The 16,817-nt window shown below is 36.1% G+C and overlaps 1 protein-coding gene across 1 annotated transcript in view; it reads left to right on the forward strand.

Annotated features, from left to right (window-relative positions):
* Positions 1 to 16,817, forward strand: part of LOC121385133 (aspartyl aminopeptidase-like) — a 30,013-nt gene that overhangs the window by 1,274 nt on the left and 11,922 nt on the right. Inside the window, exons 2-9 of the mRNA XM_041515671.1 lie at positions 1,429 to 1,507; positions 2,931 to 3,019; positions 3,559 to 3,672; positions 8,380 to 8,505; positions 10,988 to 11,112; positions 12,208 to 12,316; positions 12,768 to 12,875; positions 13,930 to 14,088. Of these exons, the coding sequence (XP_041371605.1) occupies positions 1,429 to 1,507; positions 2,931 to 3,019; positions 3,559 to 3,672; positions 8,380 to 8,505; positions 10,988 to 11,112; positions 12,208 to 12,316; positions 12,768 to 12,875; positions 13,930 to 14,088 (909 nt within the window). The remainder of the gene's footprint in view (positions 1 to 1,428; positions 1,508 to 2,930; positions 3,020 to 3,558; positions 3,673 to 8,379; positions 8,506 to 10,987; positions 11,113 to 12,207; positions 12,317 to 12,767; positions 12,876 to 13,929; positions 14,089 to 16,817) is intronic.

A 16,817-nucleotide genomic window follows, 5' to 3' on the forward strand; every position in this document is an offset into this window, starting at 1 on the left:
TACATTTTAGGAACTATTGACCTTTGACCGGCTGTTTCTGGGGAATGAGGCTAAACAGGAACCACTATCAAAATGAAACCATTTTCATTCGCAAAAACTGAACCGATTTGGCTATAATGGGACTTAAATATATTGGCGAAAATGGTACTTTTTTTTTTTTTTTTTTTTTTTTTTTTTTTAAAGCTTATTTAACAGCATTTCAATGTATTGTGGAAAATGGGGTTACAAAAAATAATAAATAATTGATATAGCTGTTGTTTCACTGAATATATCATCATTCACAGCTTGTAATGCCATTTTAGCCATACATTTTTTAATTTATGGTTGAGCATAAGTCATATAGCTATTGATTTTGATTCCGTTTTGTCCAATTTGGTCCTGTTTTCATTTGGGGCCATTGTGACATGGTTCCATTTTTGCTATAACCCATTTCCGGAATGTTTTGCCTGTGCAGTTCGGAACTCCGAAGTTCGCCATGCGGTACATGTATTGTTAGGCTTGTTTGAAACCCCTGTGGTATATGAGCATGTTAAACCAGTTACCTACCTATAGTCCATCCTATCATTCTATAAAAATCATATTTTTGTCAATAACTTCAGTTTGGTTTGACGTAAGTTTACTAAGAAGAAAATTAAAAGTGTTTTGAAAATAACATAAAAAATCCTATTTTTGTGTGCCATTTACATATCAGTCGGTTCAGAAATAAATAACTAAAATAATATCCATAGTATGAAAAAAGGCACGCACTGTAGGACCAACTATACATATGTGTATTGTTGTCGGCAATGCAGTACATGTATCATTCTGAACAGTTTGAATGGTTTGGAATTCTGGCATGGCTGATGCGGAGTCGTGGATTCAATGTGAAAAGAAGAATTTTTTTTACAGTCAGTCAGAAAATGACTGATCACCTGTCGGACTGGTAGGAAGGAAGGAAAATGTTTTATTTAACGACGCACTCAACATATTTTATTTACGGTTATATGGTGTCAGACATGATTAAGGACCACACAGATATTGAGAGAGCAAACCGGCTGTCGCCACTTCATGGCCTACTCTTTTCGATTAGCAGCAAGGGATCTTTTATATACACCATCCCCCAGACGGTAGCACATACCACAGCCTTTGATATACCAGTCATAGTGCAATGGCTGGAATGAGAAATAGCCCAATGGGCCGACCGACGGGGATTGACCGCACATCGAGCAGGTGCTTTACCACTGGGCTACGTCCTGCCCCGTCAGACTGGTAGTTTAATTTTTTTAACTTGTCAGTCAGAATGTTTACTCGTGTTCGGTGAGCGGGCGACATCAGGGTTTTCAGAGTCTTATAAGTTTTGTTTATTCATTCATTCATTCATTCATTCATTCATTCATTCAATGTGCTAATTAATTGCTCAGTGTTTAACATGTTTTGATAACTTTGCAGAATCCTTCGATGGAGGTCACTCTAACAGCGGCGAGAAAATTCATCTCCTTTGTGAACAGCAGTCCATCTCCATTCCACGGTAATAGTCTGTAACAGTCTTATTATAGGGCCTACTCATTTGTCAACAGCAGTCTGTCTCCATTCCATGGTAACAGCCTTATTATAGGGCTTACTCATTTGTCAACAGCAGTCCGTCTCCATTCCACGGTAATAGTCTGTAACAGCCTTATTATAGGGCTTACTCATTTGTCAACAGCAGTCCGTGTCCATTCCACGGTAATAGTCTGTGACAGCCTTATTATAGGGCTTACTCATTTGTCAACAGCAGTCCGTGTCCATTCCACGGTAATAGTCTGTAACAGCCTTATTATAGGGCTTACTCATTTGTCAACAGCAGTCCGTGTCCATTCCACGGTAATAGTCTGTAACAGCCTTATTACAGGGCTTACTCATTTGTCAACAGCAGTCCGTCTTCATTCCATGGTAACAGCCTTATTATAGGGCTTGCTCATTTGTCAACAGCAGTCCGTCTCCATTCCACGGTAATAGTCTGTAACAGCCTTATTATAGGGCTTGCTCATTTGTCAACAGCAGTCCATCTCCATTCCACGGTAATAGTCTGTAACAGCCTTATTATAGGGCTTGCTCATTTGTCAACAGCAGTCCTCCATTCCACGGTAATAGTCTGACAGCCTTATTATAGGGCCTGCTCATTTGTCAACAGCAGTCCGTCTCCATTCCACGGTAATAGTCTGTGACAGCCTTATTATAGGGCTTGCTCATTTGTCGACAGCAGTTCGTCTCCATTCCACGGTAATAGTCTGTGACAGACTTATTATAGGGCTTGCTCATTTGTCAACAGCAGTCCGTCTCCATTCCACGGTAATAGTCTGTGACAGCCTTATTATAGGGCTTGCTCATTTGTCAACAGCAGTCCGTCTCCATTCCACGGTAATAGTCTGTGACAGCCTTATTATAGGGCCTGCTCATTTGTCAACAGCAGTCCGTCTCCATTCCACGGTGACAGCCTTATGTGTTTTTTTCGGATGTTTTTTTTCTCTCAAATACCTTAAAATATTGAGCCTAAATTTTTTGTATAGTTTTATCATGTACTGTTACCGATCAAGTTTGACTTTCATGACAATTTATAAAATTTTTTACAGAGATATGGCCCTTTAACTTAGGAGATACAAACATTTGTTTTTCTGACATTTTTTTTGTTGCAATGCCTCAAGATATCAGGCTGAAATTTTGTGTATAGCTGTATCATGTTCTGACCGTAATTATTTCAGCAAAAAATAAAAATGCACGATTAAAAAACAAAACAACATTATATGGTATCCTGGTGGGATACTGGGTTCTTTAAGTCTGGTATCCCAACATTAAATTCTGGTATCCCCGGGATATCGGGATACCGTTGATCTCGAACACTGGAAAATAAGTTGAAATGAAAATGAAGCACTAGAAAGTTTCCACTGAACCGATTTTCATTTTTCTTGCAGCTGTCGATGAAATAAAACAGAGACTGATCAAGTCTGGCTTCACTGAATTGCGTGAATCTGTTCACTGGGACATCAAACAGAACTCCAAGGTGAGAATTTCATTTGTGTGTGTTTGTTTTATCTCTTTGTAAAGACAACGGCCGGGACGTAGCCCAGTCTTAACGTGCTCGCCTGATGCACATTCGGTCTGGGATTGATCTCCGTCCGTGGGCACACTGGACTATTTCTCGTTTTAGCCAGTTCACCATGACCGTGGTATATGCCATCCTGTCTGTGGGATGGTACATATAAAAGATCCCACTATGTATGTATGTATGACTTTATGCAATTTAATACAGTGAAAAAAGATAGAAAAAAGGAGGGGGGATTGCCGTCGTGGCCCCCCTCGCTATGCCATTGATTATATTTCCAGTAGTTCATAATTGACAATGAACCAGCTGTTATATTTCCAGTAGTTAAAAATTGTAATTCTATTACTTTGTTACTGACAATGGATCACTTATATTTCCAGTAGTTGTTGCTAACTGAATCAGCTAAATTGTATTTCCATCACTTTGTTACTGACAATGAATCACTGTTATATTTCCAGCAGTTTTTACTAACTGAGAATCATGTATTGTTTTTCCAGTACTTTGTTACAAAGAATGAATCAACAATTATTGCGTTTGCTGTCGGAGGGAAGTTTGTTCCAGGGAATCCATTCAGCATCGTCGGAGCCCACACTGACAGTCCGTGTCTGAGGGTAAGATACACTTATTATGTCATTCAATATTAATAATAATAATAATAATACATCATTTAATAATAATGCATCATATAATAATAATAATAATAATGCATCATATAATAATACTACATCATTTAATAATAATAATGATAATACATCATTTAATAATAATAATGATAATACTACATCTTTTAATAATAATAATAATACATCAATTAGGGGATAATATCACTGTTTTGTTAAGTATAAGGATTTATCACAAAATTTGGATCCAAAAAGTTTGTGATAAATCCTTATACTTAACGAAACACAGTGATATTATCCCTATTCTAATACTACACCTATTAGGAGTATCTGTAAGACATTTTATTGTGTTTTTATTACAGAAATCCCACAATATGAAAAGAAAAATTATCTATTCTCCTTACTTAAAATATTCAATGAAAACGCTTGTAGTAAGTAAAATTATGACGTAATATTTTTTTCGTTCTCTTCACATGACGTCACTGACTTGGGAGCGAACCAAATGGCAAATTTATCAGCATTGTAGTCTGTCTTTTGAACATGATTTATTGCAATACAGGATACACTAAAAGAAATATTTTCATTGGCTGTTTAATTTCTGTTGCAAGACATATGGATATGATTGGACTTTACATTTGTGAGCGGTGTTTCAACCTCATATTGAATTATTTCGAGGAATTCGCCTGGTTTAATTTTGTATGAAAACCATGTTGACGGGGTAGGTCTACAAGTTTATAACTTGCTAACATATTTTCACTTAAAGTTTATATAAATACATAAAATAATATGCATTTACTAAAGGGCAAGTATTATTTTCAAAAGTTTTTCAGAATTGTGCAATATTTTAAAGCAGTTAATGTTGTTTAAAGTTGCGTTTAAAAAATCAAGTCATTTCCATCTTGTCTTCTTTATCAATTTTATTGTCACAAAAAGTATGTTTTAAACAAAAATAAGGTACTTAAGATTGTGATTTAATTATTTCTGATGAACCTGCTTGCACCTTTTTGAGAACACAAACTAGAAGAGCAGTCCATAAGACACATAGGCCTACTGGTGACTGTTGCGATCGATTAGTGACCGGACCTTACTTGGGGTGGGTGGGTGCACGTTCATTGCTGCTAACGAAGTGTTAAAATTTACAATAGCACGAAATAATAACAAAATAGTAACAATAACATCATTTTTATTTGAAGTTAGTAATTTTGTTGAAAATTATTTATAACGACGTTTAAATATAATGTAAGATGCAGAATTAATATACTAATGAAAACATGACACATGAGGCTAAGTGACAGCATATTGGACGAGTTCTCGGAATTTTGTCATCGTGATAAATCCTGGTTGCCCATGACAGCGTAAATCTGCCTGGAAAAAAGGCTTATATGAAAGTTGTATTAGAATTCATAATAATGATAATACTACATCTTTTAATAATAATAATAATAATACATAATTTAATAATAATAATACATCATTTAATAATAATACTACATACTTTAATAATAGTAATAATACATCATTTAATACTGACAATAATACATCATTTAATAATAATAATACATAATTTAGTAATAATAATAATACATCATTTAATAATAATAATAATAACAATTAATTCTTTATTTTAAGAGGGTAAACTGTTAGCGTCATTTTGGTGTATAGATACTGTAGGCGACAGGGTGTGGTCCTACTACCCTAGAAAACAGTAAACTGGTTAATTTTATTAATTTTTCATGTTATTTAGAAATGCAGGATAAATAAATTAATTGATTACTATCTTAAAATATTGGCTTTATCTTGCTTGCGTCGAATGACAAATGCCTCTCTGTATTAGTTATTCTAACCGTCACAGGATCTATGCACACGTCACAGGATAAAGCTGATATCTTAAGACAGTAACCCAGGGCTTCTAGAATTTTTATAAAATCTATTAGCCATGGGATCAGGGATTTAAAATATTTACTAGCCACAATTAAAAATTCACTAGCCCTATTTTGCTTTTAATTACTACAGTTTGACTAATTAATAGTAATAATCAGATAATATGTAACCTAAAGAGGGAGATAGAGCTTAAAAACACTAACACTGGGTGGTGGTGGGGTAGGATATTCATATTTACAAAATAGACTTAACTGCAGCATTTGACCTCTTTATTTCCATTAGCCGTCCGGCATGGCAATAGTAGTTATTTACTAGCCCAACACTGAAATTCACTAGCCATGGGAGTGGGGCTACCATAATCAAGAAGCCCTGATAACCAGTTAATGTCTATGCACACTTCACAGGATAAAGCAGATATCTTAAGAAATTAACCAGTTATTGTCTATGCACACTTCTCAGGATATAGCCGATATCTGAAGACATTAACCGGTTATTGTCTATGCGCACTTCACAGGATATAGCCTGATATCTGAAGACATTAACCGGTTATTGTCTATGTACACTTCACAGGATATAGCCGATATCTGAAGACATTAACCAGTTATTGTCTATGTACACTTCACAGGATATAGCCGATATCTGAAGACATTAACCGGTTATTGTCTATGTACACTTCACAGGATATAGCCGATATCTGAAGACATTAACCGGTTATTGTCTATGTACACTTCACAGGATATAGCCGATATCTGAAGACGTTAACCGGTTATTGTCTATGTACACTTCACAGGATATAGCCGATATCTGAAGACGTTAACCGGTTATTGTCTATGTACACTTCTCAGGATATAGCCGATATCTTAAGACATTAACCGGTTATTGTCTATGTACACTTCACAGGATATAGCCGATATCTTAAGAAATTAACCAGTTATTGTCTATGCGCACTTCTCAGGATATAGCCGATATCTTAAGACATTAACCAGTCACAGGACTTGAAATAGAAATTAAAAATGGACCTGCTGTTATTATTTTTTCAAAACAGCAGGCGAAAAGAAATATGCCCTTCTAAAAGATTAAATGGACTGGTTATTGAGACTGAATGGAGTAGGGAAAAGAAATACGCCCTTCTAAAAGATTATATCCTACTGGATATGAGACTGAATGGGGTAGGGGGATGCTTTGGACAGTGTATGAGAAACTAGGACCCCCGAGATGTATTTTAGAGCATTATGGAAAGTTTGTTTTGTTTAACGACACCGCTAGAGCACATTGATTTATTAATCATCAGCTATTGGATGTCAAACATATGGTCATTTTAACACAGTCATAGAGACGAAACCCGCTACATTTTTCCAGTAGTAGCAAGGGATCTTTTATATGCACCATCTCACAGACAGGGTAGCACATACAACAGCCTTTGATATACCAGTCGTGGTGCACTGGCTGGAACGAGAAATAGCCAATTAGGCCTACTGATGGGGATCGTTCGGGGCTATTGGACAAGTAGTCTGTCTTGTCTACGATGAATTACTTTCCAGTTCTTTTTTGTAAATCTCGTTGGATCGACCTCGGAAGGGTTGAACACACTGCAACGCTTGAACCGAAAACGAAGCCCCGAGTGTTTTGTTTGGTAAACCCTTATATTAACTGATGATGGATCGAACACGTCAGGGTCGACTATAAGCCTTCGCTCGAACTAAATTATCAGTCCCGTCTGTGTTATTAGCTATATTTCCCTCGAACTGGTGATCCATCAAATATCAAATGGAAAACCACCAAAAAGGACCAACAATTGCTGTGCTTGCGCAGTTGGTTATTACAACCTTCGGATTAATTATTTAGGCGGAACGAGCTATAGATGAATCGGAGAATCGCAACAATAACCATGCAATTCTTTCTTTACCATACTTGTCATGTTGTTTGTTAAGCAGCTGTCGGTAATGATCTTTCAAGTACAGCTAGTGTTACGGTACCTGTTAGATGAACCGTGATACCAATCAAACAATTAGTGCACAAAATGGCCTCAGCGTGAAGTGTTACTTTAAACACATCTCAGGGCTAGCTCTGGGTGATCAGAACATTTCGCCAAATTATCTAAAAAGTGCCAAACCTAAAGCTATTTTTCAACAAAATATAAATTATAACACAATATGTTTTTTGCCAAATTGAAATAAAATTTGTGAATTTGGCGAGTGGCAGAACTAGATTGGAGTAATTTCTAATAAATTATTTCACTCTGATATTTTGCTATATAACACCTTGATGAAATTATTAAGTTTGCAGTTACCAAAATGTATTGAATTCAACTTTCTAACTGATGTTACAGAAATATCTGATGTTGACCGAATGGTTCGGTCAAACTACCCGATGGGTCGAACACTTTCTCGAGCACTGACAGGGTTCGAACCAACGGGATTCAACTGCATATTAGAATTTAATTTTTTTGGGTGGGTTATGTTTTAATAATGTGGGACACAAACAAAACCTAGAAAATAAATGCGTAATATTATTAATGCGAATAACACCAACTCACATTTTTCGCATTAATATTATGATCGCATTAATTTCAGGATCTACAGTAACCAAATGTTTGACATCCAATAGCTGATGATTAATAAATCAATGTGCTCTAGTAGTGTCGTTAAACAAAGCAAAATAATTTTTATTCAGCTTATTTGGAACGTGAGTAAACAGTGATGTACAGCCTGTTACTATTGTTAGGTTTTTTCTCCAATGTCTACCTGTTGCTATGTAATTGTTGCTATGTGACTGTTGCTATGTTACTGATGCTATATGACTGTTGTCGTTGTGCAGGTGAAGCCGAAATCTGCGACCATGAAGAGCGGGTTCTGTATGGTTGGCGTGGAGACATACGGGGGAGGGACGTGGCACACGTGGTTTGACCGAGACCTCACCGTCGCGGGGCGCGTCCTTATCAAGGTAGTCATGATGATGATGATTGTGAATTTTTAAATGATGTTAATGTGATGATGATGATGTGATAACATTGATGATGATTGAAAATGTTCAAATAATAATGTGATGATGATGAAGAATTTTTAAATGATAACATAATATTGATTAGGGAAGTACTCGGGCACCGTTCGAGTCTAGCAAATCGATCACAGGACTCGAGTACCCGTGCAAGTAGGAATACAGTGATCAACTATTACTTATTCATTGGTCTCCATTAGTAGCAGTAAATAGGGATATAACTTAAACAATAGGATCATGCGAGTCTTTTAGCACTGACGTCTGTCACAACATATCGGTTTCTAAATGCAATATAATGGTATGATTTGGCATCGAATTAAGTCGATGTTCCTTAGGATCTCATCTAGTGTACCCGTGCAGGGTCCGGGTTGAGTTTACAGTGATTAAGTCCTATTGGACTCGTGGAGGTCCAGTGGACAATGTGAGGACAATAATTTTAGCAGTAAATGATGTGATGATACCAATCAGTTTGATGATGATGATGGAGGCTATAGGAATCATTTAGGGAAGGCATCTCTTTTTAAACTGGCTGTGTACATTGTCACAACATATTCTAATTTTTATACAAAATGCTAAAACAATGGTATGACTTTGGCATCATAAAATATTCCTCAAATTAACAAATTCATGATAATTATATTTTACTTTATTCCTGAAAGTCTCATAAACCATCTTGTTCTAGTGTGAGTACCCTGGGACCGGCAAGCAAACTTGATATGGGAGGTTAATAGGCCTTTCTGAAAAATTGCAGATAAGAAGGAAATTGCTTGAGTGGGTGGGGGGATATGGGACCTACCGTTCATTGTTCATTGCATACAAACAATCTAAAATAAACAATAGTCAATATAAATCCAGAATACTAAATCTACGTATTCATCCACATCGAAATAGGCCTCCCCATAAAACTGGGAGATCATAGGCCATAGTATGTACGAATTTTAATATGAGATATACATGTTCCGTACTACAAACGATCTAAAATAAATTAGTCAATCAAATCCAGAATACTAAATCTACGAAATCCACATCGAAACTAGTTCCCCATATAACTGGGATATCAGAGGCCGTAGTATGTACTCTCTTATCTGTGGGAAAGTGCATATAAAAGACCCATTCCTGCTAATGGTAAAATGTCTCCAATACAACAGATGGTTAATTAAAGGGACAAACTCTAGTTTCAATCTGTGAAAATTAACACTAAGTTTAGTTAAAGGGACAGACCCTAGTTTCAACCCGTGAAAATTAACACTAAGTTTAGTTAAAGGGACAGACCCTAGTTTCAACCCGTGAAAATTAACACTAAGTTTAGTTAAAGGGACAGACCCTAGTTTCAACCCGTGAAAATTAACACTAAGTTTAGTTAAAGGGACAGACCCTAGTTTCAATCTGTGAAAATTAACACTAAGTTTAGTTAATCTACAAACCTGGATAAAGTTACAACTGAGTGAAACATGAGTCTGTGACTTTGAAATTGTGAAATACCCTCAGAAAATAGACTCTACTTCATAACTGTTACTTCTCAGACACACAAGCGTTTTTAAAAATATGAGAAATGCATTTTGTAATATTAAAAACACCAGGATAACCAAAAAGACTTCTAATGTACAGAAATTGATAATCTAAACAATAAAATCTAAGTAAAGTATGATTTCAGTTATCAAAAATGGTTATAATAGTAAAATAGTAAAAAAAGTGAGCTCCGTGGTTTAGTGGATAAGCTGCTGGACAATCAAGCTGACGACAGTGGTTCAAATCCCGTCAAAGCTGGCTCACACATTCATTCATCTTTCTCATCTATCACCCTCTGCCTATCATTCTCATTATCTTAATATAAAAAACTTTCCAATTTCTCCCACGATTTCAATCTGTTTCGACCCTTTCTGTCAATTTCCTCCGACTCTGTCTTCTGAGCTGTCCACACCATCGCCTACCTGTCTCAACTTCCTCCACGGGTGCAGTCTCTGTGTATATCCCTGCACCCACCTGGCATCCTCGTCCTCTGCCGCTAATAAAGCTGGTCTGACCCACGGCACTAACTAATGACCGCCGGTAGTAGGGGTGCATAGTAGGTGGTTACAAGTGCCTCTTAACAATGCCAGAAGTAACTACTGAACACTCCCCGAAGTGGTCAGACTAAGCCCACAGCTAAAAGCTGATAAGGAACAGGTGTGTGGCACAGATAGCCACAAGAGACAAGTACCTGTCGCGGTTGGAGAGACAAGGGCTGGGATGTGGAGGTGGACAGCGAAAGAAGTTGAAAGATAGGAGGAGTTGCCAGATCGGGAAGAAATGAGATGGAATTCAAAGGAGAGAAAGGAAAGGGGGCACTGGGATAAAAAAAAAAAATAGTAAAAAAATATATGTTAGTGTTTAAAATCTAGGGTATGTCCCTTTAATTGTGGTGCTCTAGTTGTATTTTTACTTTCAGAATGGAGGTAAAATTGACCATCGACTGGTACACGTGAAGCGACCAATTCTACGCATTCCGAACATCGCGATACACCTCCAGCGAGACATGAACGAGAAGTTTTCACCCAACAAAGAAACCCATCTGTAAGTGCGTGTACCTGTGTGTAAAGGACTGAAATAATAAGTGTAATATATTGACATTCGAGTAGTCAGTTCATAACAGTGGGCTGAGACCTGTGGTTAATATTTCATTTATATTCATGTCAACTTATTTTCGTGCTTATATCCAATTAATGTTCAAGCACACTGTCCTGGGCACTCTACAGAATATTCCGTAACTGAAATCTACAGAATATTCCGTAACTGAAATCAAAGTCAACAGAATATTCCGTAACTGAAATCAAAGTCAACAGAATATTCTGTAACTGAAATCAAAGTCTACAGAATATTCCGTAACTGAAAAATCAAAGTACAGAATATTCCGTTATTAAAATCAAACATTGTTTAGAATATCCATTTGTGAACATGTTTCAAATATGACATGACGTAATTTGTAAATCATATATGACATCAGTAAATAAAAGGTGCTAACGCCAGTAAAAATCAAAAGGGAATTCCCCAATTACAAGTTTTGGTCCAGATCGCACATATGTGTGATACAAAATAAATTTATCACACTGCTTGAAAATGCCTTTATCACTATAGTAAGATTGCATAAGTATGTAATAAAATATTTTATAGATCTGTAGATTAGCCAAACTTAATATTAATTTTCATAGGTTGAAACAAGGGTCTATGACTTTAATTAAGGATTGTTTGTTATTAATAATACGGGGTATGAACAAAAAGCAAATCATCTGCAAACTGAATCTGTGAAGCCGTTCTCACATAAATTTGCGAATTATTTGTGTTTTGCACACTCTCAGATGAACTTAAAAGAAATAACAGACAGTACTAATAATTAAATTTGAATCATACTTGCTAATAATAACACTAAAAGTTAATATTTTATTTGGAATTATTTTTTTGTTCTTAAATGCTCCGGAAGACGAACTACTAATATGAAGTGACGTCACCAGATATGACGTTCCCGAACAATTTAATTTTTACGTTCATCGAGAAATGAACAAATAGCATTGTTACGGCTGGACCAATGAGATAACGTTATATTGTAATGAATGTAAGGGAAATCTAATTATTTAAAGTTACATCTGGAATCTGTTTTTCTGTTTTTCTCAGCTGTCCCGTTCTAGCTACAGCTGTGCAGGCTGAGTTACAAGGTGAGAAGAAACCCGTTCCCGACAGTGAGGCGAAAACCAAGACCTCTGATGAAGAGATGAAGACACAGGTAAAACTGAACAACAAAACTCTATCTCTGTACAAGGCAGAGTCAAGAAGATCCCATTCGTCAGTGTCAAATGTTTGGCCGTTAGCAGGATTAATTGCCTCTATCTAATGTGGGCAGGATGTAGGCCAGTAGTAAAGTGCTTGCCTGATGTGCGGTGTGTCTAGGATCGATCCCCATTGGTGGCCCATTGGGTTATTTCTTGTTTCATCCAATGGACAATGACTAGTATATTAAAGGTTATAGTGTTTGTGTGATGGTGAATGTAATTTAAAATCTTATGGCCTGTCTTTCTCGCTATCTCACTCTCTGTCTCTCTCTGTCTCTCTCTCTCTGTCTGTCTGTCTCTCTCTCTCTCTCTCTCTCTCTCTCTCTCTCTCTCTCTCTCTCTCTCTCTCTCTCTCTCTCTCTCTCTCTCTCTCTCTCTCATTTTCACATTTATTATTATTTTCAGGCGGACAAACACCACCCAGCATTGATCAAGATTCTGTGTGAAGAACTGAAAATAAATCCAGAACAAATTCTCGACTTTGAACTCTGCCTGGCAGACACACAACCAGCGGTATGTCAGGACTTCGATCTCATTTAATACTGACACACAACCAGCGGTATGTCAGGACTTCGATCTCATTTAATACTGACACACAACCAGCGGTATGTCAGGACTTCGATCTCATTTAATACTGACACACAACCAGCGGTATGTCAGGACTTCGATCTCATTTAATACTGACACACAACCAGCAGTATGTCAGGACTTCGATCTCATTTAATATTCTCAGAGGTTTTTTCTGTCCTAGTCTGTGCGCACAACTAAATATTATTTTTTATATATACTCTTGAAAAAAAGTAGGGGAATTCTAATAAGAATTTACAATTGCCAAAATTGTATGGTATATTAGCTGTGAGGAATGGTTATATAATAATAGTGAATTAATTGGGAAAACATTACAACCGGTAGTTCAGTATTACAGTAGGTTTTATGACCACCAAAGATCTTGTAGGACATTTTTTTATCAGTAAATTGCAAATTCAAACAATAAAAATTACTAAAAACAAAGCAGTAACAACTGTATGATCAACAGAATAAAAAAGATTGACAGAAATAATGTTCCACAGTGATTAATGGACCTTCCTGGAAATTGTCAAGATCGAGAATGACACCCCACGCACGTGTACTGGGCAACTGCGTGATGCACGTGCAAACTGTGGAATGTGTTTCGGTGTGTTGATAAACAGACTTGAATGTTCTTTACTAGGATGTCTGTGGTCAAAATGTCTGTACTGTCTAATAGTTGATATTAACATTAATATTTCAGGTTCCGCTACTTTTTGTGAAGAGTAAATATATATATACATGCTTTAAATTATAATTTTATTATTATATTATAATGTATACAGGGTTGAGAATCTTTACTAAATGAAAACATTTCTGTGGATTTTGTTTCACTCGGGGTCAGTCTCATGAATTGTCTCTCACTCACTCACTCACGCATTGATTCATTCATATTCCTTTAATGACCAATTTAGCTGATTTCCCTTTGTGCTGGGGTTTCATTAAAAAATTATTTCATCCATTCAACAATCATTCGTTCATTCATTCTCTCATTTGTCAGGTGATTGGTGGCATTCTTGATGAGTTTATATTTTCGCCGCGTCTCGACAACCTGCTGAATGCGTACGCAGCTTGTGAAGCGCTCATTGAGTCATGCGGTAACAACAGCCTCGCCACGGAAACCAACATCCGGATGATCAGTCTGTTTGATAACGAGGAGGTGAATATTAGTTAATATTTATTCTGTGTAATAAATCTCATATTAACCAGTCTGTTTGATAATGAGGTGAATATTAGATAATATTTACTCTGTGTAATAAATCTCATATTAACCAGTCTGTTTGATAACAAGGAGGTGAATACAAGGGGGTGAATATTAGTTAATATTTACTCTGTGTAATAAATCTCATATTAACCAGTCTGCTTGATAATGAGGAGGTGAATATCAGTTATAAAATAGAAGAGTTGAATATCAGAATTACCTCAAAACCAGATACTTCTTAAAACCGTACTTCTTACTTGGTCCTGTTGGTGTCTGGTTTACAGTGGTAGATTATAGCATATAGTCCATATTTTCAATATTAACCATATTTTCATCCCTTTTCCCATTCATGATGCATCCCATTTGATTACCACCCATCAAGCCAATTATGCAAACATCATCCATCATCTGTCCATCCCAATGGTCCCATTTATCCATTTTTTCTCTGGTCCATTAGTTATTTCTAAACAATCCATCCATTAATTTATCCAGGTGGCATTCATGTGCAAGGTAGCACTAAAATGGTTTTGTGTCTTTTAGTAACTTTTATACTCAGAGAAATTAAATATATATATACATATCGAGGGGTTAGGTGCCAGAACCACTTATCTTTTCTGCAACTGAGAAAACTGCACTGAAAACTTTGGAATGCACTTAAAAATCGGAAAGTTTAACTTGCTAAATAATTTGCTTTTAGAGCTAACTATTTGTTTTAGTATAAACCTTCTGTCTGCTATAAATAGTGGAACATCAGGATGTAATTAGATGAAGAAACTATTTAATTTATTCTGGTTCCTGGAAAACTTGAACACAAACAGCTCCAACCAGATGCCAGAGCAAAGCTATTTTATAAAACAGTTTTTCTTACAGTCCAGCTATATGTGACAAATTGTGTGAACCTCAAGTCAAGAATAATGTTATCCTTGCAGTGAGTCCAGGGTGGCATACAGTAAACGTTTAAATTTCGCAGCAGCTCTGAGACACCTAATTGGGTCTGTGTTTGTTAATACTTTGAAAAATGTACTAGCGGCAGGAAGTAATTGTAAACAATAACAAATTATCTTTGGATGGCAAACACTGGAAAGGGTCATGGGTGTTTCCAGCTGTGTGCACAGTAACCTTATTCTACACTCAGATGGTAAATTGTACTCCCTGGTATTGTAGCAGGTTGCTAAAAGCTCTTAACAACTTTAGAAAAAAGCAATTTGTCAAACAAAGCAAAGCCTTAAAACCAGTTATAACAGATATATTTGTTATACTAATTATTACATGAATGTAAGCTATCATACCAGTTATAACAGATATATTTATTACACTATTAAACACGGATACGCTATCAGAGTTAAAATGCACCACCTGTAGTGTTGAGCATACTGACTGAATTAATAATCAACCGTTAAGATAAGTAAACGTTAAATGATTTTAACTAAACGAAACAAAATGAATACAGAGCCAGTAACTATATTCGGCATTTTTTCATTTAAAAAGTTTTCACTCGTTCTAAAAGTGTCTACGTTTTGACATGTTCTAAAACAAAATTATGTTCTTCAACTTAATGATTTAAACAGCAATTTAGAGAGAATAAAATGACAAATATATTTACAATCAACGTGTAATGATTCCTAGCAGAATGCGCATTTTCGTAGGTTTTACAAAAATGCACAAAAATCTCATTGTAAGATGTTTGCATGCAACATGGGTCAGATGTTACTAAAACAATGTTAAGAAGTTATATGTGATTAAAACTTCCTAAAATAATATGACATTAGCAAATAATTACCACAATTCTACTGTCCATGCAAGTAATACTACTAAAGGTACCTGTGTTGAAACCAAAATCTGTTGATTGATATACTTTAAATTGCATATATATACACTGGCGTATCCGGGTAGCCAGGGATTGGGCACAAGAGGACCTCTTTTTTTTCACAATACCAACTTTTATAATGCATGTCACCCCATAAAATGTGTAAAAGCAGTGCCCTCTATCTCCACTCCACCCCCAATAAACAATCTGGCTACCCTAATATGTATGTATGTGTGGTATATATATATATATATATATATATATATATATATATATATGGCTAGTGAATTGTTAAAATCACCTATTCCATGTTCCATGTTTTTTTAAATCCTGAAACTCTAGGCGTTTGGTGCTTGTGGATAGTTGTGTATCAAGTTTTAACTGTTATTTTTGTTCCCCTAAGAAACAATATGACGCAGGTGGGAAGGTGTGTGTGTCCTATGATCGTGACTATGTGGATCTACAAAACAAAGCTGGCTATGACACGGCACAACTCGAAACGAATCCTGCAAGTGATATCTTGAAATCTGAGCTGGATTATTATCACATCCTAAGCCCGTGTCTTTCCGCAACGTTAATTTTCAATCCAGACCCTGGCAACCTGATCTAGGAGTTGTTTAAACCATAGTTATCATATGTCCTCTCTGTGAGGTATTTCAACACTTGATCTGTAAAATACAAAAGGAAAATTGTTACCGGCATAGTGGCTGCTCCACAAAACAGCGACAAGCTATCATTTATATGCATTTCCCCCATTGACCAGGTGTAAAACATATCTAAATACAGTTTAATGCATTCGTCATCAGCACTGATCTAGTGTGTGATTAAGTATGTTTGTCTAATGCGCATTAAGTATGTTTGTCTAACACACATTTTATTT

Source organism: Gigantopelta aegis, chromosome 11 (assembly GCF_016097555.1).
Source record: "Gigantopelta aegis isolate Gae_Host chromosome 11, Gae_host_genome, whole genome shotgun sequence".
NCBI classification, from domain to species: domain Eukaryota; kingdom Metazoa; phylum Mollusca; class Gastropoda; order Neomphalida; family Peltospiridae; genus Gigantopelta; species Gigantopelta aegis.